A 23,651-nucleotide genomic window follows, 5' to 3' on the forward strand; every position below is an offset into this window, starting at 1 on the left:
CACTTTGTTTTTCATCTACTGAAGGAATTAATTTGGACTTTGTTAAATGAGAAGGTTTTGCTTGATCTAAAATGTTTGGGTTTTTGTACATTTTATTTTGGGGAGCATTATGATATTTTGAAACTTTTTTACTTTCAAAGTTGACTTCTTATAAATTTTTGATGAGGTAATGAAAAATAAAATCCAACATATAAATCATTTTCAAACTAGAAAACTGAAATGTCTTATTTCAGAAATTTTGAAATAGGACATTTCAATACTGTCAGAACTTTTTTCCTTGTGTTTTTTTCCTTTAAAACAGTAGTTTTACAAAATTGATTTTTAAAATGCATTTAAATTTCATTACCTGGGTTGTTTTTTTTTGAAAAATGGTATTATTGAATGTTTTCCATAAAACTCTTTTTATTGTACTCAGGAATTCAAAGGTGGTGGAACAGAACATGAAAAGAAAAAGATATATTAATGATAAACTATAACTTACAGTGTATTACTATTTCATCTTCTATTAATAACCTTTCCTTCTATCATGTGAAACATAATAAAGATAATAAATGCTAATTGCTGCATGAAAAATGTAATAACACTTAAGAATAAGGTTGGAAATGTGATAATCCATGGAATAGATGAGAAGCAAGGGGTTATTTTGGTAATATCTTTTATTAGAACAACTGTATAGTTGGGAGAGATGGTAGACAAATGTTTGCAGTGAACTTCATCAGGTTACTTGTTTTGATGACATTTAAGAGACAGATATCAGCTGCAATAGTGGCCACTATGTAATTCACAGCTGTTGTTATACGGGTTACAAGAACCACTCAGAGCTATATAATGATAGTGGAGACAGCAATGAGATCTTCCACCTACAGAAGTGCAGGCTACCTCCAATGACAACCTTTCATTTGCTAATTATACAAAACATATTGCAATGAAAATTTAAACAGTTCTTGTTCTTTCCAGAAGAGGACAGTGTTGTACAATGACAGTGACCAGTGGAGCTGAATTTAATGTTTTAACTTAAAATTTTGTGGCAAGTATTTTTGTTTAAGAGTTGTCAAAACCTGTGTTTTTGTGGGCTTCAGCCATTTTGTAGAACGTGCACAATTTTTTAAATTCACATTTTTGTAAAAAACATTCCTGAAAAAAATGGTCTTTTTGACCAGTTTTATGACCCAATTCACTGGAATTTTTAAAAAATATTGCAGAGATGCCAGATATTTTCCAGTACACATCTGTGTAAAAATTACACAGTGGACAGACCTGCATAAGTGACTTTGGTCCAATATATTTAGAAAAGGTTTATATGGCATTCTCTTGTGGATGTTGATCTTATTGCTTCCATTAAAAAAATTCCAGCTCAAATACCATATGGATATAGATTGAAATCCACAGGAATCTCCTTATCGGTTCAACTGGCATTAGATTAAGTATGTTCCCATGCAGTAGTATATGAGAAGTGAACCCTACTGAACAGATGTCAGATATTAATTTAGTGTGCAAGATCATGAAATCAGAAACACATCTTGGTTCCAGTCATACTTGTAAAACTGTGTTTGATGAGCATGTCTTAAACTGGTATAAATTCTGTAAACTAGGAGGAGTTGAGTAGTACTTGATACACATAATTAAATCGTTTCATAGAAACTATGAAACTGAAATATTTTGCAAGACATACTTTTTCATCATTCATCTGCATGATCTTTGTATCTCTCATTTCATAGTCATCCCCATGTCTTCTCTTTTTGTAGCCATTTGTTTTATTAAAGATATTAATTCTCTTTCTCTGTAACCTATTCATAACTTTCACCAACCTTTGCTTGCATAAAGTATAAGGTTGTTTACCTTTTGTGGTGTTTTTAATTTTTTTTGTCTGCCTTTGCATCTTGTTTCCCTGACATTTCCCACTTATTGAAATTTATGAACCTGAGATATATATTCTAAATTCCTGTGCGTTGCGCTCAAGGTTATATATACACAGGAATTCAAAGGTGCAAGGTAATAGGAGATAATAAATCCTTACCTTCTATTTGTGTACTTCTGTTTTTTCACAGAACCATGAATCACTAAAATAACAAACTGTGATAAATAGTGCTTACCACTTGGTGCCAAAAAGTTAGTCAAAGATTTGTCCAAGCTTAATGGTGTATTGAACTACTATGGCTAAAGCATATCAGGTTCTATAACTGACGGCACACTGGAGATGTGATGTGACATCACACATTGACACGTTTGATTCCCCAGCTTGAATGACCACCATCTATTTCCACCTGAAAATAGACTTGATCCAGTTCAGTGAATCATTTAAAGCTTTGCTGAGAAGAAAAACAAAATTTGCCAATTTCTATGCGAGACTCCTACAAAATACTACCATTGGTGCATCTGGAAGTAGTATTTGACATAGCCCATCGTACATTTCATATCCATAATCCTGCTCTATGGGTAATAAATGTAAATCTATGAAAGCTAATGACCACCTACCTGTATTACTGTAATGCACTACTGCATTGCATTTATATGTTTTGCCTGATGTAAATTTTCACCACTTGTCTGCAGGTTTCTTTTGCCTTTCATTTCCATCACATCCCTTTCCATGTCTTTCCATTTCACATCCATATGTGTCCTTTGTTCTTATTTTAATCTCATTAACTTTCTCGTTCTGTAACCTAATTTATAAGTGATATGCCTCAACCTTGGCTTAAAAAAAAGGAAGGTTTCTCTCATCCCATGCTTCTTGTTTCTGATTCTCCTGTCTTCCTTTGCATGCCATTCCCCTGACACTTACCACTTAATGAAATCCATGAGCCGGGTATGTGACATGACTTCTGAATTCTTCTTTGTTAGTCTGTAGGGATAATGTACGTAGGAATTCCAGTGTAGCACAAGAAACCAGTAGATAACAGATCTGTCAGTGATAAATTATAACTTGCATGATTTTTTAATTTTTACTCCTATAACCTTCTCTCATTTATTAAAGTGTAAGAAGAATGGTAACACTTAATTTTTGCATGGAAAATTACTACATTTTGGGAAAAATGTATGCTTTCAGAAAAGAGTAACTCAGCAAAATGAGTTAAACTCTGCCATGTGATATGTAAATGACTACCTCCCACATCCATGGGAGCTCCATTTCATACCATAAAGTGGAGTTTGGCTCATTGATTGCATAAAGGAAGTCAAAAGACTTGGATTTTGTACTGCTGTTATGCCTGGTAAGTAATGGAGTGCTTAAAAGATAACCACATTTCAAGGGCAAAACCCTGTTCCCAGATCTGCATCAGCAATCAATATGTTTGCATATTCAGAATACTGAAACTGAGATCAATGCAGATCCAAGAACAAGGTCTCTCCCTTTCTTCCACCCCTTATTAAAATATGTGTTTATACATCTACATTACAAATGGATGTGAATAGCAACATGTATAGATGCACCTCCGAACTGCATCAAGGCATAAAAATATAAAGACTTTTCTGAAGTCATCAGAATGCTGGTGGTGGACCATTGCAGGTAATTAAGCAGGTTTCCAAATGTTCATAGAGCAAATATATGAAAACTGTTGTTGGAAAATGACAGGTGCAATATTTCTTTGGGACTACTTCATGTTCTGGCAATGTTTGTGTGCATATTTAAAATCAAGGAAAACCTTTGTAAATTGTGTGTCTCAATTCCTGTTAGTGTCCATAATGATCACTTTTGCAAGCATTACACTTGTTACCATGAATCTGCATGTCTGTTTCACCTGACAGAATCTTTTCACTCATCCTCCCCTTATTTACCCCTTTAAATGTGATTAATTTTCTTTACTTTTGATTTACCTCTTAATCTTCTCTTTGCCCAAAGCCATTTAAGTTGCTGGTCAAATAACTGGTTTCTTGTTCTCATTCTCTTGTTCTCCATCGCATCTTGTTCCATGACACTTCACACCTGATGAAGTTCATGAGCCAGGTATGTGACATGACTTCTGAATTCCTCTTTCTAGTTCCAAAGTGAGTGTATGTGTCTGAACAAGAATCTTGGGTTAGTAGGAGAGAAAGAACAAGAGAAACAAATATTAACCACAAATGGTCACTTGTCAACTTATTTCCTTTAATCTCATGCTTTACTACTATATTAACTTTAATTTTTAACTCCCAACAGCTTCTCCAGACAGCTTTTGTTCCTCACTTTTTTGCATGGATGATTTTACTTTTCTTCACAGAATCCTTGATCTCTTTCCCAGGCTTCAAAGTACTTAAATATGTGTTCTGTTTTTTTCTATTTTCCTGTTTCCTATCACTGCTTGCACCATGACACTTTCAGGAGAAGCCCACGAAGAAGGTATGTGATGTGTCTAAAGAATCTCTTTCATTCCATTTCTCTTTCAGTACTGGGAAAGCCATGTTAAAATGCTGAAGTCGTACAAGATCAGGAGTGAGGTTGGATGTGGGTTCTTTCTGAATGGTTTTGGATGGACAATGAGAAATTTCAGAAAGGTTTTATGGGTTCAAACTACCTGTAAAAAATTTTGCAAATTCTAGTTTGAAAACTGACCTAAATTTGCAAAAGTTTTGCAGATGTTTTGGTGGGCCAAACTGAGATAGTTGAAAGAGGCCTAGTTCTCTGAGGATAGGCTAGGAGCACTTCGGGAAAAGTAAGCTCCTTTTAGTTTTTTTCTGTTAGGCTCCCAAAAATTACAACACCAAAACCTCTTGCTACATTTGGAAATGTAGGTTTCTACATCCTGATTTAAACACATTACTTCAAGCACTGGTGGATTCAAGATTAATTTATTGGGGGGACTAGTATTGGATATACTAGAGTAGTTGGTGGTTCCTTTAGTGTGTTGGAAAATGTTTGGCACCAGACTTTGTAGAAAAACTCCTAAAATACTCTGTAGCCATTGAAAGAAAAGAGGAGATTTTAAAGTTTGAGACTCAGAAGTATGTATTTAGCTCTAAAGACCGTAGGTGATTTTTCTCAGGCTAGAGTGTGTTATCTACCAGGATTGTAATTCACAACACATAGTGATCCATTTTGATTAGCATCATCCATATATATGATGATGTAGTGTCTTGAAAGGCATCCTAAACATGGTTGAAATGGATTTGTCTCAGAAAAAGAAGTGATGGATGAACAGTGTGATATGATGATGTATGGAAGGTTGTTTACATGAGTGGAAAAGAAGAGAGGTCATAAAGAATCCTGCCAAGGCTAAGAATCATGCTATAAAGACTAATCCACCCAATGGCAAAGAATGTTAGATTTTTTTTTACCCTCTAAACTACATTACTTTTATATTTGGAACAGTAGCTGGTTCTAGATGGTGCTTCAAGGACTGATAATGTTTTTGAGACTGGGGAATAACAGTAGGGAAGTTCAGAATTGTTCTGGAAATAATTTCAAATTTCAGTTAACTTCCTTCTGTGTAAAAAGTGCATGGCAAAATGCTTTTGTCTGTGGAGTCTGGCACATTCCTTTCGTTGCAGTGTTGGAACAAAGCTTGTGATCATGTGTAATAGATATTCTGTGGAGAAGAAGTACTGTCCAACATGTAGATCCATGTTTCTTTCCTTGTCTCTGTTTACCCTGCTATGTATAGGATTACTAATTTTCTCCCCAACAAAATAAGACTGTCCCACTGCAAGGTAGAAACTTCTAAAGCTTTCACTGAAATACAGGTGCTTGGCAGAGGCTTGACATGCTTTATGATACTTGAAGCTGTCCTTTTCTAGCTTATGGGAGGCTAGAATTTTATATGCTAATGACTATTGTATTGTGCGATTTAAATTAAGGTCTGGCAAGTCCAGCTATTGGCCTAAATTCCCCAGGTTAACTTGTTTCATATTTATGAATCTTGGTGAAATCTTCCATCAAGAAGACTCAGGGGTCTTTTACCAGCTTGATGAGTGATAGATTTTTCCTTTCTTACTGGCCTCCTAAAATCTGGATATTCTTACTGGAAAACAGAAAGAAATCAAAACCAAAAAGAAAGAAACAAAACCCTCATACACCAACTGCTGCATAAACCAAGCCAGATCAACAATCCTCCCCTAGCACTAATGTATGTTCATAAAACAACCACCACCAAAAAAACAACATTCTTTTCCTTTGACTGTATTTGTTCACCTTTTGTGTTTGCTCTCTAACGATATTAAAATTACTACAGTTCCTGGCAGGAAGTTGTGTGGAAACAGCAATTTTTTAAGCAAATAGGAAAGAATGTTTTGGAAAGCCAGTTTTGAACTTTCAAATATAGGCCTCATCACTGGACACCAGATATAAAGGAGGAACAGCAACAATGTTATATGGCTTACCTTCTGTCAAAACTCACTAACACATCATGAATTTCAGATATCCAGTCTGGATGCCAATATTTTGAAACCTCACAATAAAGATAATATATACCAGGAATTCATGGACTACTCTGCAAATAATTTAGGATAATAAGTGCATTAAAGAAAATTGTAAGCTCCCTGCCAACAATTTGCAAGTAGAAAATTGAGCTCACTTTACAAAACAAATCATTTGCCAGTTTTTACTTTTTCTCCTTTTCATCTGCTGCAGTTTAATCTTTTAATTTCTGTCCAGAAGGATGATCATAATGCCTCCTGGGAACTATGTCTTCAGAAGACAATCAGTGGGACTCATGCTTCTTTTGCATATGTCACCCTTTGGTGTCCAAAAATAGATCTTCAGTTTCCTATTTTTTCAAATTTTAGCCAACACCAATATCTGTACTGGAGACATGAACTTTGCAGTGAGGTAGAATCTATAGCAATATGTAGTTTGCCATGCCTTCTTACTTCATCAGACAGGTAGAGGAGCAGAAAGGAAAAACTTCTTTCCCTTGAGCCATGTATTTCTTTTGACTATACCAAAGTAAACCTGGAGTGGCCTCACTGAGTAATGGTGAAATACAGTCCCAGAAGAGTAACCAAGAACAATCAATATAACTAGGCAACATTATCCTTGGTCTCATCTTGACTTCAATGCAGTAAAATATAGTGAATTTGTCTTCCTTCCCCCACTCAAGCTCTTGCTTTATGTCTCTAATGTTCCTTGAGCTTTCTGGCACTCACTTTCCTTTTGCATGTATGTGTTGCCGTTTAAGAAGAGGTCCCTTCAGAAGAACAAGAGGTTATGTATGAAGAAGGTAAGACTCCTCTCCCCTCCCTTTTTTGTTTCTCGTCATTGAATCTGAGAAGAGACATACTTTATGGGATGCTTTTGAGTCTCAGCATTGCTGCTTTGTGGCGCTGTTGTTCTGCTTAGGTCTATTAAATCTGAGTCAGTGTCTCTTGTCTTCCACTATAGGATTTTTGTCTGAATCTCTGACTGTCACTTTTCTGTGGCTTCAGCCTAATGGGAAAGGAATACTTCGGCTTTCCTAGTGAGAGGGTGGAAGGGTCCCACTTGTTAGTTGTAAAATCACTTCCTTGCAGTGGGCATAGTGGTGTAGTATGTTAGACAGATAAAGAAAAAGCTAACAGTGGCATCAGTTTAACCAGCAACACGTTGACTCTACAAGAATTCCCTGGGATGAATGGAAAGGAGATTTGTTTTTCTGATAACTTGATGCACTTTCACAGATTTGGAGGTATATATCTGGGACAAATCCTCAGTTGGTATAAACTGGCATTGTTGAAATCAGTGGAACCATATTGATTTATATCAGTTGAAGAGCTGGCCTTTCCAACTTCTCAGAGCTATGGTTGGCCTTTCCAATGGTATCAGAGCTATGGTTCAGAGCTGCATTCAGTTCTGCTGAAGAGTCTCACAGTTTAACAGGGCTCATATGAGCATGTCATTCCAATATTCAATAGTCACAACCTAGTCAGGAGAAACAATTGCTAATATCATTGTTTCACTAATTGTCTACTTTAATGTGAGTTATAGCTAGTACTTCTCCACGGGTCTGGGAGTTACAACACAACTTTGCCATTCCATTAGCCCTAAGGCATAAATGATACATGTCCTGGGATTCCTTTAGGTCAGGGGTGGCCAACCCGCAGTTCAGGTTGTGAATGGCACACAGCAGATCAGGGAATAAAACAGCAAACAGAACAGCAGATCAGGCAGGGAGCAAAGGGAAGGGAGTAGAAAGTAGAGCAACAGATCAGGCAGGGGATTGAAACTGGAATGGTGCTTGAAGAGGGTGTGAGCCTTACCTTGTGACATGCCTGCCAAAAAGGTTGCCTCCCAATGCTTTGGGTTATTTCTTGTCATGCATTTAAGCCATTGAATCTCCTCTTCTTTCTGCTCTTTTAGAGATATAGATAGATAGTTACCCAGAGAGTTCAGTGCCCCAAGAATAGGGGGGAGGGAAGGAGGAGCTGGGGCATTAATTCTTTAGGAAAACAGCACTGATTGCATATTGACTTCATATACTTTCTTTCTTTTGCTTATGTTCTTCAACCTACAGCTGGAGAAGAAGGAGAATACTATGATGGTAGTTTGGTGTTGTTTTGGGATGTCACGAGCATTTTTCTCTAACCCCTTCCTTTTCTTTTCTATCTGCTTCTATTCCTCACTCAATTTTTAAACTCAGGAACTGGGCCAAAACATCACTACTACAAAGAATCCTTTACTGCGCATATCTAATCAGTCTTTGGGAACTGACTGTTATATCTGGAGCGCTTGCTCACATATTTCATCATAAGGACAATAAGCAATGGGAGAACCTAGTACTCTACAATGTTCCACTCCAAAACCCTGCTCATCCGTCTAGTTGGGAGCTAGAAAAAAAATCCTCATATTTATTTGATCACTAAAGCCTTCAGTCTAAAAAAACACATAAGGATATGCTTAACTTTAAGCATGTGTTTAAATCCCATGCATACTACATTTTTTTCCTTAAAGCCTTTTTCCCACCTGCAGTATCAGTACTTCTCACATTATTGGGCACATCTACATGTCACACTACATTGCCATAGCGACATGCTATGTCACCGTAGCGACCATGTGGGTTAGCACATGATGAGCAGCTCCTTTGCTGTAGTGGTGCTAAGTTATCCATCATAGAGGACAGTCCGGTTGTCCTCTGTCCTCTATTGATACAAAACTGGACATCTTTATGTCCTCTATTTTTCTCTTGAAGAACACTCTTATTAAGTGTTCACATTTTTCTCTTGAAGAGAAAAATAGAGGACGTGCAGGTATCCAGTTTTGTATCAGTGGAGGACAGTGTAGCAGAAAACTGGAATGTCCTCTATGATGGCCACCCTAAGTGGCATGCTCCCCTGTTTATAACGCATCGCTAGAGCGAAGCAGCAGCTAAAAATAACTATGTACCGTGCGTACGGCATAGTATGGATGATTACTGCGCCATGCTTTAGTACTGTCCCAAGGGAAGTACTAAAGCACAGGGCAGTAACAATGTCACTAGGGCAATGTGTAGATGCATCCATTAAATACAAAAGACTAAGTTCTCTTCTGGTGTAAAAGGACTCAGTTCAACTGACTGCAGTAGAATTTTACCCATTCTTGTGAGCAGAAAATTTGCGACAACCCCACGCTGCTCCCCCTCTTCCCCTCCCCCCCCCCAAAAAAGCAAAAAAACTAGGGGCCTGATGTGCAGAAGAAAAGTATAAATCTTCAGGAGGACTCAATTAATTTCAATGTAGTCTGAAAGGAAGCCCTGCCATTTTATCGCCTTTTGACTCTCAGCCCCTATTGAACACTTCCTAATGGAGCAGGTTCTAAAGAAAGAGCTCAAGGTTCTTCCAACATTTGTTAAAATCTACTGACTTTTTTCTAGGGTTTTTTGTTGTTGTTGTTTTGTTTTGGGTTTTTTATTGTTGTTGTTTTTTGGGGTTATTTTTTTCCCTTGTTCACTTTTCAGGCTTTTTCTTATTTTAGGAAAAAAACCTTTTGAGGACTTTTCTGAGCCCCTCTTATGAGTTTCACTTCAGGATGTGATTTCTCTCTTTTACTTTCTCAACTTTTAATGGCATACTGATTTTTCAAAGCATTAGCATGAATTAGAAATGTTACTTCTATAATACAAAATGAAGAGTGGCTGGAGAGATCTAAATCAATTAAAGGCAGTTTAGAGGGATTCTTATAGACAGGAGGGCACAGCATGAGTAGATTGTAGATGTTAAAAAATGAACAGAGGGTATCTTTATGATGTGCTATAGCCTGAGCTAAGCCATTGTGGCTACCAGGTGCTCCTGGGATATATGTGTAATTACAGCTTCACTGACCTTGGATTGCAAGTGGTTCTTGGCAGAACTGCCTTCTTTTGACAGGGTTACAATGGGGATTTGGCTACAGATTCATGGTTCATGGGAAGAATGAGCAGAATATGAGTCAAAATCCACCATGCGCATCAAGAGGAGGAATTTGCAATGGCAATTCCTGAGTGTTCACAAATTTTGGCCCAGTTCCTTGAAAGAGAGAGCATCTTAAGAAAAATTCCCAGCCTTGTGGCTGATTTCAAGGCATAAAGCATATGAATAGCATTTTTATGAAAACTGTTATCTCTCTTTTTTTTTTTTTTTTTTTTTTTACCCATTTTCTGGTCTCTAAGAGGTACAATAGATATCATTACTATATTTTTTATTGTTTTTTGAATAGCCAGTTAACTTTTATTTTGGAACTGTTTGTTCCTTGCATTATTTTTGAAGCACCAGGTTGGTGGAAACAGAAGTCAAAGTTTAAGATGTGGTTGGATTTACCTAACGCACAGACAGGTCTGAAGCCTTAAAACCAAAGGCAATCATAATCATAATAAAACAAAGCCAAAAGTCCATAACTATTTTTTCTCTCTCTTAAGTAACATGCACTAATGTATCACTTTTAGTTACACTGGAATGTCTTGGTAATTTCCTTGGGGCTCCATGGGGGAAGGGAATTCTGTGTGTTTTCAAATAACATCCCTAGCAAACTGGTTGCAGTGATTTCCCCTCCTCCCTTTCTCCCAATTAAACAGAAAAATCAATCAGTAAAAAAAAAGCTCACAATCTATTGGCCAAAAAACCCACAAAAAACTTAGTCACAGTTGGAACAATAAAGACAACAGGCAAAACTAATGCTGCCTTCACCATGCCTGACCTGTGGTTTATTTTTATATGTGCTGTTATGGGAACAGTAAAATTTAGCTTATTTCTCTCCCCCACCTTGCCTGATTATTTACCATTGTTATTTATGTTATTGTGGCATCTAGAGGCCTCAACTGAGATCAGGAACCCACTGTACTAGTCACTGTATGCACATTTTATAAGAAATACTCCTCTTCTCAAAGTGTTTATAATCCAGGAAGATTGCAAAGACAAGAGTGAAAGGAAAAAATTGTTATTCTCTGACCTCCTTCTTATGTGACTCCTACATTTCTCAGCATAAATTGCTCAATCATATCCCTCTACTGCCCAAAATCCTGGCAACTGATGTTTCCCTCAGGCATTTTTCACTACCAGTTCTCAGCATTTTTCCCTTTATGAGAAACTGGATATTTAATTTAATTTCATTCTACTCTGTTCCATCCATCTTGTATGCCTCCAAAACCAGCAAGGTCCGCATATCCCATTTCAAAGGAATTATCTTTTGGAATGCCTCAGTGTATAATCATCTGGGGACCTCAGAAGGAAAAAAAAAAGGATCGACATGGGTAAGTGGGTGGTTGGACTGATCTCTGAGCTTTCCAAATTAGGCTCTTTTCATAATGGACTCAATAGGTTGTGAGCTTTTTATTTCTAACCCATCTTCCCACCAAACAAACAGAAAGAGAGAGCATTGTCTGGCAGAATTCAGATGAATTCCTGAAAGTTCAAACGTAGCATATGGTTAGAAAAGTCAGCCTTGGGTCCCTGTAAGATTATGCTAGGATAGAACATGTCGGTTTGATTCTCTTCCACTTGCAAAACTAACTCGCTGATGCTGTTGACATTACGGTGGGCCAAAAAAAAAAATTAACAGACCAGAGAATCAGAAATAAATGTGTATACAAATATTGCTGTAATGAACTAAGTCATAAATTGATGCAGCAGGCTGTCCATGACTAAAAAAACAAACAAAAAAACCCAGGTCTGACTATCTATCTTTTGAGATGGTTTGCACTTCACACCAAGGAGCCTGTCCTCTCCTGGAGACACAAGTGCTATTCCCATTCATGTGTATGGGAATTTTGCATGCAGGTCAGCCTGGGAATAAAACCCCTAAGAGAGGATGGTATTTCCAGGCTGTGTGGTGGGTCCCTGGAATATATGAAGGAAAGTGAGATTTTGAAATACAGAGTCCACTTAGGGCTATCTGGGAATGATTGAACTTGGGGAAGATTTATCATAAACCTATGTATGAGACATTTTACTAGAAACCAGGCCAACCTGGTTCTCACTTACATCAATGTAAATCCAGAATAACTCTGCTAATGGTAGTGGAGTTACTTTGGATATTCTTCAGCATAAAAAAGATGAGACACTGACCCTAAAAAGGGAGTGTTCTCCTTTACTTTCCAGGTTTGCCATCCTCCTTAGAGATTTGGTCTCCAAGGTCTGAGAAGCAGAATTCCTCACATAAAGCATTACTTTCCAGATGCTACGTTGGCACTTTTACACAATCTCTTGTTTCTTTTCATTTTCTGTCAAATTCTGTTGTGAGAGTAGAATCAGATTCACTCCCACACCAAAGGGAAGTGTTTATCTCTTTTGGATGTGTTGGCTTAAGCCAGTTTCTCTGGGATGTTTCTCCTAACATTTTTAGTTTCCCTGTTTCTCTGATTTAATAGACTGCCTCTATTATCTCTTGTTCTAATTATTGTCCTTCTTTTCCCTCTCTCTCTCTCCTTGTTTTTACAGAGGAAAAACCCAGAATAAAGTAAGTGTCCATTCACCAGGAACCTGTAAAACACCACTATAAATGTTCTGGCCACTCATGGGCATTCTGCCAGAGAAATGGTCACCAGTATTTCTGAATAGTCTCCTTCTGCCTGCCATTCATGCAAATCCCAGTATTCCTCTGCCCTTTCCTACAATGTCTCCCTCTGTCAAACAATACTGTATCTAGTTTCAGACCAAGGAGTAAAAACCAGGCCCTGAACAGTTTACCTGGGTTAGAGCCAGTATTGATCGAGTCAGAAGCTCTCCAGAGCTGAATGTACCTCTCTCGCATATAGCATTTCATGTTGGGTGAAGCTGAGGTTGTATTCTCTCCTCATTTCCCATGGAACTACACAGAAACAGAAGCAGAGGGTACAGAGGATAGAAAGGCAGCTGCTGTGCAGGATGCTCTCTCCTTGCTTCTCTTTGCTGTTTGAGGGAGTTGTCAGTGGCAAGTGAAAGAAGGGTAGCTGCTATCTTGACATGTCCCGGGCTCTGCAGGGATTGACCAGTTTCTCCTATGAGCCAGTGCCCTAGCTCTCCACTGGGTCAGCTTCCTTGAGTATGCAGCACTCTGCTCAAACTTGCACTCTCATACAGAACTTTACAAGGGAATGATATCATTGATATTTGGGATGGAAAAAGTCTACAAGGTTATCTCCCATCCCATATCTCTTCTATGGGAGAGCAGCAGGGGGCCAACCTTTTTGGTGGGAGTGCCACAAATTAGCCTTGCACCCTTCTTGAGTGCCATGCTGACCCCCTTCCCTTGCTCCATCTGCTGCTCTACTTTCTGCTCCCTGCCCTATCTGCCACTGTGCTCCCTGCCTGATCTAGTGTGCACCACACAGAGGCTGCTTATGCCACTTGGCCAACCTGCACCATGAGTGCCTAGAAGACATTTTTAGAAGAGTTTCCAGCCCAGTGATAGTTTCAGCTATACATTTCCCTTATGCATTGCCCTTAGCATTTTTCCCTGCCCTCACCACTCCTCCCCCAGCTTTGGTCAGTTCATGAGGAACGCCATTCTGGAAGTGTTCTGCATTCTTTGGGGTGATATTTTTTTCTTCTTCTTTTTTTTTTTTTTCTAATGCCATAGGCTGACTGCTCCTAAAATCCCAGAAGGAGAAAAGGTAGACTTTGATGTAAGTATTGCTGGTAATGATCCATTGCACTCACATGACTCTGTGGGTCACTGCTGACCCTTGTGAAAGTGTACTGCAGTGTCACCAAGGGCAAAGGACTGATCCTTTGCAACCTGTTTTCTGTAACAGAAATAGCTGCAGGCCACATTCCTAAGACACCGATTTATATATTCGGGTAGCCAGGCTACCATATATAGGTCTTGCTACAACTTTTTAGTTTTTGTTTTCCCACTGTGCCTTTGAAACAAATATCTGAAGGAAAGGAAATATTTGAAAGGAATAAGTGATTTAAAGCCTTCAGATCTCTGCAATGACAGACCTGCTCTTTATCAAGCTCTTGATCTTGGTGAACTACCAGTATTCCTCAAGAGCAAGCGAGATGCTCTTTCAATCATTTCCTACTCCTGTCTTTTTGCCTGCAGTGTCTATTCCCTATAACTCATAAATGATGAAGATTACAGTTTTAAGTTTATAAGTGTTCTAGGAAGGGCTTCTGTGATATCAGAAACTGCACGTGAGGCATATTAAGCAATTATGTTCTGCTGTAGCCAGCAATAGGCTGCGCACAGGAGACTTAAGTTAAAAAGAAAAAAAAATCAGCTCCTCAGAAACCCATCAACAAGCAAAAAAGAGACCTAAAGAAGCAGGAAACGTGGGGGGACATTTTTGCAGATGTACAAACACCTGCAATGAAGCCATGCAAATGAAGTGGGATGCAGCAAGTAGGTTTCTGAAGAATATTTCTCAGGGTAGCAACATCCAAGCAGCCAGCCAAACAAGGGACCAACTATGATTTTGTTAGTAATAAAAAAGAAAGAAAGAAAGAAAGAAAACAATGCTTGTGATGGAAATGGACATGTTTATGGTAGAAGAAATCATATGATCTCTTGAGGTCAAGTTGTGTCCATTTAATCTACAAGTAAACAAGCTTTCTGTTTATTTTGATGCATCTTGACTATCAATATGAAACTGGAAATATTTAGAGAAATGTAATGGGGCAGAGAAAAGTATATAAGACTGCATGGTTCCCAGAACATGGGGGAAAATGGGAAAATAGGATTCTTGCTCTGTTACTGCTGTTTCTGTGGCCCTGAGTCAGCCCTCATTGAAATCCATGATTTTGGTGAGTGACACTATCTGTGCTTTGGTTTCCTTGCTTGTCAGGTAAAAATATTAACACTTTACCATTTTAGTACCAGGTGCCAAGATGCTTGAAGGGAAGGAGCTGTATCAGTAGTAGATTTTTGTTATCTTTTCTGCTTTTTCAGGACATCCAAAAGAAGAGGCAGAACAAAGACCTTATTGAACTGCAGGCCTTGATTGACAATCACTTTGAGGCGCGGAAGAAAGAAGAGGAAGAGCTACTTGCCCTGAAGGACAGAATTGTAAGTCTTTATGGCACCATCACCAAGGAAACCTGCTTCAGGATGTTGTTGTGTGTATAGCTACTTCAGAGACTCAGAACCAAATGTGAAATTTTATAGATTGAATTTCTTCTTCTGTCCAGGAAGTGAAGAGAGGTAGGCAGAGGAAAGGGGTCCTTCAGAGAGGCCACATCCTATTCCCAGGATGACCAGCATGTATTTTGGGCTGGTGCAGACTGACATGTGATGAGTCAAATAACAGAACATCTGGTGGGGGTGTGCTTACTATTGGCAGTGCAGCTTAGTGTAGAGTAGCCTCTCATTTCTGAAGAGATGAAATCAAACATGGGTTATATCCTAAAAGTAAATGAACATGATGGATTGTTTTTGGTGTTTTCTCCTTAGAGATGTGTTTATTTTACACTACATACAGGTCAGTACAGTTCATTCCCACAGGCACTTACTGCTCTGCTATGTCCGGGGTGAGGTTGTTGCAGAACAAGACTGAAGTGTATGGGTAAAGTTATGTGGTGGTTCAGAAGTGGAGTAGCAAGAGTTTTGGCTGGCTAGGGATGAGGCAAAAGGGCAAAGGTACTTTGGACTTGGAAATAGGAAAGTGTGGAGTTAAGCAGGTCAGGACTACAGTCACTCAACATAATTGTGTGAAGCTCGTAGCTAGGATGGTTGGGTTTGTTCTAGGACTAAGTGAGATGCACTGACATTGTGTGTAAGTCTTGGACAGTGCCATGAGAACTATTATCACTGGCTAGTCCCTGTATAACATCTGGTTCTAAGGAGGAATGTCGCTTCCTCACTTGTGAGAGTTCTGTAAAATGTATTCCCTTACACACAAGTATTAGCAGCAGGAATAACATTTTAAGTCCAAAAATGGACTCAAACCTACATAAGGGTAATTCTCCTCCAGTCTTCAAGATGGTCAAAGCTGCACAATGTGGTCATTCCTGTTCCCAGCTAGTATGGAGCAAACCCAGTTTGGTTTTCAATGCTGTTTTAAAACTGATTCGGTCTAATGCACTTGAAAGACAATGGACAAGGAACAGATTTTTTTCAAAAAAGATTCGGAAGCAATGTGCCAAACTAGGACATCCTCTGTAGGTCCTGATTCACTTGCCCAGATTCTAGTTTGAAAGAAGCCTGTCTGGCACTGCATAGAGGACAGACGGATTCCTCCTCTTGGCTGGCTGAATTTTGGAGCCAGAGAATTAACCTGAGGTTTTCCAGCTACCTGTTTTGGTAAGGCAATAAGGAAAGCCCAGTATCCAGCTTTGTCAATTTAGGTACTTAACATATGTTTTGGAGACAAAGAAAGGCCACCCTGATGACTCTGTGCCTCTCCTTTTTTTGGGCAGGAAAAGCGCAGAACTGAAAGAGCAGACCAACAAAGAATCCGGGCTGAAAAGGAGAAGGAACGTCAGGCCAGGCTTGCTGTAAGAATCTCTATTTTACTTTGCTGCCTAGTGATAATGTGCTTGGGCTCGGGTTTTGTTTGGGAACCCTAAAAGGAGACAGAAAGAGGGTACAGGTGCTGTCTGCCTGAGAAACAGCAACAAAGAAACATCTGCACTCCTGATTACATTCAGATGGACTGGGCAGAGGTTGGGATGGAAGCCGTGCTTGGTTCCCAGCACCATGAATTTGCTGTAGGGATTTCTGATGATAGTGGGTTGTCTGTGAGCATGCCTAGAGTCCTTGCAGTAATCTGCTTTGCCATGTTTCACTCCATAGGAGGAGAAGGCAAGAAGGGAGGAAGAGGATGCAAAGAGAAGGGTTGAGGATGACATGAAGAAAAAGAAGGCTCTGACCTCTATGGGCGCCACATACAGCAGCTATTTGGCTAAGGTAAAATGCCTGAATTAGCTGATGAAATAAAGAGGCTCTGAACACCCTTTTTTGGAGGTTTAGCATGGCTTGCATTCCCTTTTTCTCTTGAACCTCTCAAATTCTCTGTCAAACATGAGGAACATACTAATTTCATTCTAGTAGTTGCTAGGAATCACATAGATTTTTAGGAAAACTTCAGTAACTCTTGTGCTTCCTTCAAGTTTCACCCCCTCTATATTGTTGGTAAGAATTTCTCTTCTTATGGAGTAAGTTGTGTTAGGAATGATCCAAAGTGTAATGACTTAGTGTGTCTTAAGGGAAGGCTCAATGTGAGTCAACAACACTTACTTAATTTATCTTGAATTTCTGCTAGGCAGCATCCACTGATGTTCTGGAAATGTTACTCCTCTAGGCTGACCAGAAGAGAGGGAAGAAGCAGACTGCTAGGGAAACAAAGAAGAAAGTCCTGGCAGAGAGACGTAAACCCCTCAACATTGACCACCTTAATGAAGACAAGCTCAGGTAACATGTTATCTCTGTTTGCTGCAAATAGACTGGAGATATTCTCAAGGCCACATGGGGAAGGCAGAGCTACCAGATCTGAATGCTATCCCATAGCAATGTCTTCTTGTGATCTTCCTTCTATGTTGAAGGAACTAGCTTTTGGGGAGGTTCTGGAGCCCTTATGAAGGCAATGCTGAATTCAGCCCTTGTTTGTGCAAGGGAACATTTTTGCGTGAAAAAGGGATTTTATATGTTATTGCCCATGGTATGATGGACATCCAGCCATGGTCACTGCAGGGTCACACTGCTTTCTCTCTGCTGCTATTCAGGATGGGGTTTCCATCTCGTCAAAACTTGTAAGGTAACTACATCATGCAAACTCTCCTTCCCCTCCTTAACCCACCCCAATTTAAGAGCAGTTGGACTTAACCACACAGCTTTAGCTTCAGATGCATTTAGAGCATTGTACAGTAGTTCCTCCATGGGGTATCAGTTCTATGAGGGAATCTTGGTACAACATCAACACACACTGAAGTAACTTGGGAAGTATTAGGTTTGGGGCCTCCAACCATGGATAGCCTTGTTGATCACAGGTGCTCAACCTCCAGCCCATGGGCCAAATCCAGACCATGGAGCCATAGCACCCAACCCTTGGGCCTCCCCACCGATTGGGAAATTTGGTGGTGGGGGAGTAGTGGCAAGTAATACTGCCACCCCTTTCCACTGCCCTGCAAGGCTGGATTTGGGCCAGGCTATGCCCTCTTCCTTCTGCATGCCTGAATTGGGGCTGAGCCACTCCCTGATCCCCTTGCATGGCCACACTGGGCCTCTCCTTGCTGCCCACACACCAGATTGGCCCACCAGCTGGATCCAGCCCATAGATGGACTGAACACTGTCTATGTTCATCCACAGGCATCATTCCTGTACATGGTTCTCAGAATCCTAAAGTCAAACCTGGTCATAACAGTCCAAGATATTTTTAAAAGTAGGAGTTAGAAAGAAAGTGGGATGTGGGAGTAAATGTGTACACTGGGTTGGGTGAGTAAATGTTGCTTTTGAATTGCCGTCCAGCAAAGGGCTCTAGCAACTCAGTTTCAGATGAGAGCAAAATAGTGGCAGATGGCCCAGGCCCAGAAGCAGAAATAGGTGCTCCTGCTTGCATAGTATTTAGTGTAGTGATATCATATTGCGGAGATTAAATGAATCTTCATAATACCCTGTGCCACATCTTTGCCTTGGTGCTTGCTTTTAAAGTCTTGGAGGGGAAGGATGAAGAGGGACAAAAGGTAATAAAGGTATTTTGTCAAGGAATAGGAAACATTCTAGTAGAAAAAAAAATCAGGAATATGTTGTTTGTTTAGGAAAAGAAACAAACCATAACTTGAGGTAATTCCAGGCAGGAAGAAATGTCCTCTACTAGAATCGAAAATATTAGATATAGGTATGAACTGCTATGATATAGATGCCAGGGGCAAGGATTTCTGTGGGTGATATCTTTTATTGGACCAGCTATCTAGCTGGGAGGGATGTAGATAAACTGTTAGATATAGATGTAAACCTTCTCAGAATTGGGTGTTTTTGATTAAGTATTTTGGCACAGACTGGCCTAACTATTATTATTCTGCACTCTAGATGATGGAATTTGGGCATAATCTAAGGGTAATTCCCAGTCACTGGCCCAAGCCCTGGAACTGGTGACATACACTATGTTATTTCTTCATCTTGGTTATTTGGAATCCTCTTCTTTAATTTCCTCTAATTTTCCTGGGTTCTTTAATGAAGGCCAAAGAGCCAAGAAATAAACCAAACTGATGCAAGGGGTTTAATGTCTAACAGATGAAAGGTATGAGATTAGAAGGTTAGCATGCATAAATCTGTGAAAAAATATAATCTGATCTTGAAAATAGTGAGTCACCTGCAGATAGGGAGAATTTTGGAAGAAGATGTATGTACTGCATTAAAAAAATCTTGAGAGTAGTGACAGAAGAACCACAAGAAATGTGTAACACATATTTCTCCTGTCTTTCCTCCTCATAAAAACCATAGGGAGAAGGCCAAAGAACTGTGGGATTGGTTATACCAGCTGGAAACTGAAAAATATGATTTTGGAGAAGAGATTAAGAGCAAAAAGTATGAGGTGGGTTCATAAGCGAGTCTCTGTCGGGGCACTAGATATCTCTTGATCTGCTATGCAGGAAGCTATGAAATTTCCACAGGAGATCATAAGAGAGGGTTAGAAGGGACTGCATGAGATCTAGCCCAGTCCCTTGCTCTCAAGGCAAGATCATCTCTAACTAAACCATCCCAGCCAAGTGTTTGTCCAACCTGCTCTTGATGTGGTGTGAGTATGTTGTTCATCTACTTCCCCACATAGCTTTTGGAATATTTGCCTAGAAAGGCACCTGGAATTGGACTTCCTATAACTGTGTATGCATGACCTTCAAATGGCTAATTTTAGAAGACTGAATTTATGACTTTAATCTGGAATTTAATAGATCAGAATCCATGCTCCATGGACAATTATGATGCTGTCCCCATGCAATAAGAAATTAGCTATGATCTACTTGGGTGTCATAAAAAAAATCTCAGTTAATTTTTTTTGCTCGTCTCCATCATAAAGTAACTTTCTTAAGTGCATGTTCCATTTCATACTTAAATGTTGTTAGTTTTATTTTCATCGCAGAATTAAAACCGAGAAAGTGGGATGGGAATGGCTCCCTGTGGACTGAACTTTTAGGAGGCCCTTGATGAAATTTGTGGCTCTATATGTGAACATCTGCTGAAAGGTCACATGGTATAAAGATGCTGACGTGTTCTTTCACGTTATGGAGTATGTTTGCACTCAACTGCTTTAAACTTCAGTAACTGACATCCCACTGGGATCCTTATTCATGACTGTTTCTGTCTTTCTCTTTACTTCTTTTCAAATTTTTGTTAAAAACATCTGGACTAAGAATAACTAGCACCAACATAATGATCTCAATCTCTCTAGATTGCAACACTCCGTTGCAGGGTAGAGGCGCTGTCCAAGTTGTAAGTACAAAGAGTTCGCCAACATAGCAGCAGCAGCAGAGGCTGTTGAAATGCATGAGCCTCATGCATGGTGAGACCCCAAGTGCTTCTGCACTCAGGTGGACAGCAAGCTGGCGCTCAGTTTCATGTAGCAGAGGGAAGAGGAGACTGAGTCTTGTGTGTCTCCCTTTACTTCATTTTTCTTCCACCTTCCATTCTTTGAAATGGGGTATTAAGCAAGCAATTGGTACAAAATCACAGTGGTGCTTAACACCTGCTGTTGCACAATTCATGGGTGCTCAGATGGAAAGCATTTGCTTGGCTGATGTTGCATTCTATTTAAACCAATGGAACAGCACTACAAGCAGGGTGATTCTGGGTCAAAATGTATTCTGGGTCAAAGAATAAAGTTGCCAAGAAATGTAACCATACCATGTACAAACAGTCTCTGAAGGCAGCTCTGCTTCAGAGCCAGAAGAGCAAAACATTGCAGAGTCTGGAAAGGCTCCTTACCTTGTGCAGCACATGTTTGTGCACAGCTTTAAGATGCTGTCTGGGTGCAGGCTAAACAGGCCTTTAAAGAAATAAAGGCCTGGGAAAAATATTTAGATTCCATGGTGATAAACACTATATAAGAAGACAAAAAGAATGAGCAAAGGTGAGCTAGAAGGGGGCTTAACAATATAGAAAGCAAGAAGAGAGATGCAAAAAGTATAATAAAGGAAGAGAGTGAGAAAAGGAAAGGAAATGCATGGAAAGAAGGTTGGGGAGAGTGAAAAGGAAGGCAATAAAGTGTAAGGGGAAGAGGGATGAAGAGAAAGTAGCTGAGAAGAAAGCAGGAAAAAAATAAGATAAAGTAAAAAAGAAAGCAAGGGGAAGAAAAATGAAGAGAATGAGACATACAGGGTGAGATGGTGAGGGGGGCTGGTGTTCAGCACTGCTCTCTGTTGCTCACTGATGCTGGGCACGAGACGGCATGCCATGCCTGCTGTTACAGTATTAGCAGTAAAGGTAAGTCACAAGCTCTTGGGTCAGTTGTAAGAGCAAGTCTGAATTTCTACCATAAATTGGAGTAAATGATTCAAACCCATGTGACAGACTTTTAAACTTCCATGAGTAAGTACAAAATGCAGTGGATCTTGCCTCCTCTGTGTTGTCCTGTTGCTTCTAATGTTACAGTCTCTTTTTTCTGTTTGCTGTGGGAAAACTTGGTCCAGGAAGTCCAAGAAGGTGAAACAACCTGATATGTGACTTTTGTTTTTCTGTGCACTGTGATTTTTGAATGCCAGGCAACCTTTGCTTGGCCATTGGTGTTTTGGATTGTGAGTTTGCTCAGATCATGGCATCCAGAGGCAATGGAGAAGTTTGAGTCATGAAGAGTAATAGGGGGCATGGCTGGTTAATTTTTCACCTCTAGAGGCTTAAGTTATGTCCTGATGGACTTACAAATGGAAACAAACACATCAAAAGTGGCCTGTACAGGCTCCTCCTACCTCTTAGTGGATATACATTCACAGTGCAAAGTACACTACATGAAATGAGAGAGAGCTGCCATATTGGAATGGTGAGGCTGATGCTACAGGTGAGGATGGAGGTGCTGAATCAGGCAAAAGTGCACAGCAGCTATACATTGGCTCTGTCAGGTGCTACAAGCATTGGTCTACTTGATGTTTTTTCAAGCATCAAGTTCCAGCCTAACACCTCAACCTGGCCAAGAGATGACAAGCCATCATATCCAGGTTCATTATGAACTCTCACTGGGGTAACACCACAGATTGCTACTATTGCAAGGGATCCTGAAAAGTCCTTGTCTCAGCCACACAAGCCTTCATTTTCTTGGTTGAAAAAATTCCCCACTCACATCTTCTCTGTCTTCTTTGGGAATCTCTCTCTGTTTGAGTGCCAGGAGAGGAGTTGACATTGAACATTCTCCCTTCTGCTGTTCCATAACCAATGCTGCTCCTTTAATTAATCTTCAAAGGTACTAGAAGAACATGTCACCCACCATTCTGACTCTTTATGGCCTGATCCAAAGTCTTTTGAAGCCCTTTGACTCTAAATTTCAACAGGTGCATAAGCACCCAATGATTTCAGTTTCTTGTTTCCAAATTGCAGTGATCTTTTGATGTGATTTTTATGGGTGGTGGCAGGGAAAACCTACATCCCTACAATAGAGAAAGCCTCGGAGCTTTTTGTTGCTGAGCATGCTCATTAATTTTTGTCCAGTTCTGGAGTTTTTCTGTGTCCCCTGGTCAAACCCACCTTCCACTTCAGTGTTGCTAACTGCCTGGAAAATTTATACCTGGGATGACGGTTTGCAGTGGAAATAAGGTGAAGGACAGCACATGCTGTTGTGTAAAGCACAACTGCCAGGGTCTCCTGAGCTTTCACAATGACCAGTTTGCAACTCATGCTCTAGTTCACCTACCTTCACCTACATGAAGTTTGAGTGTACATGAGTCTACGATAAATTGGCTCTCTTGTACATAGTTATATGCAAACTGTTTTAACAAAGGTATTGTTTGTCCCAGTATTTGTCCCATAGTGGGATTCCTGTCTGTAACGTCCTCTTAAGTCCTGACATTGGCTTGTAAATTTACTGCCAGTTAGCAACATCTGTGTGGTTTCTCAAGAGAGAGGTTTTTCCTTGGAAAGAAAGATGGTACCTTCACCACAGGCATTTGTCTCCAGCTCTCCAGCCAGGTAAAAACACTTCCCTTTCCATGGGAAAGCAGATCACTCAGCAGAACCCTTTAAAAATGTTAGTCATGTGTGTTATTTGCAGATCACCACCCTCAGGAACCGGATTGATCAGGCTCAGAAGCAGTAAGTACCCATATCCCTTTCCCAGCCCACGGTTTGGGATATCCACTCAGCGTTCTATTTATCACTTCAGCCTTCACACAGACATTTTCTGCTTGGAAGGGATTGAAGCGAGAGTTGGAAGGGTAACTTCCAACCCTCCTCACCCTTAGAAAATGGTAGTGAAGCTGA

General features: G+C 39.8%; 1 protein-coding gene across 13 annotated transcripts in view; it reads left to right on the forward strand.

The window, feature by feature from the left end:
* The window catches only part of TNNT3 (troponin T3, fast skeletal type), a 38,915-nt gene that overhangs the window by 12,013 nt on the left and 3,251 nt on the right, over positions 1–23,651 (forward strand). For 4 of the 13 annotated variants that reach the window (XM_090032485.1, XM_090032488.1, XM_090032490.1 and 1 more), the window contains 10 exons: positions 4,295–4,312; positions 8,397–8,423; positions 12,769–12,787; positions 13,889–13,934; positions 15,203–15,319; positions 16,669–16,746; positions 17,045–17,158; positions 17,553–17,662; positions 19,692–19,782; positions 20,638–20,678. In XM_090032485.1, coding sequence (XP_089888611.1) covers positions 4,295–4,312; positions 8,397–8,423; positions 12,769–12,787; positions 13,889–13,934; positions 15,203–15,319; positions 16,669–16,746; positions 17,045–17,158; positions 17,553–17,662; positions 19,692–19,782; positions 20,638–20,678 — 661 coding nt within the window. Of the gene's footprint in view, positions 1–3,928; positions 3,941–4,294; positions 4,313–7,099; positions 7,128–8,396; positions 8,424–12,768; positions 12,788–13,888; positions 13,935–15,202; positions 15,320–16,668; positions 16,747–17,044; positions 17,159–17,552; positions 17,663–19,691; positions 19,783–20,637; positions 20,679–23,442; positions 23,484–23,651 lie in introns of those variants that run through there. The other 9 variants (XM_090032492.1, XM_090032495.1, XM_090032493.1 and 6 more) reach the window with 6 other exon arrangements.

This window comes from Crocodylus siamensis, chromosome 2 (genome assembly GCF_052110815.1).
Source record: "Crocodylus siamensis isolate JL-2025a chromosome 2, ASM5211081v1, whole genome shotgun sequence".
NCBI classification, from domain to species: domain Eukaryota; kingdom Metazoa; phylum Chordata; order Crocodylia; family Crocodylidae; genus Crocodylus; species Crocodylus siamensis.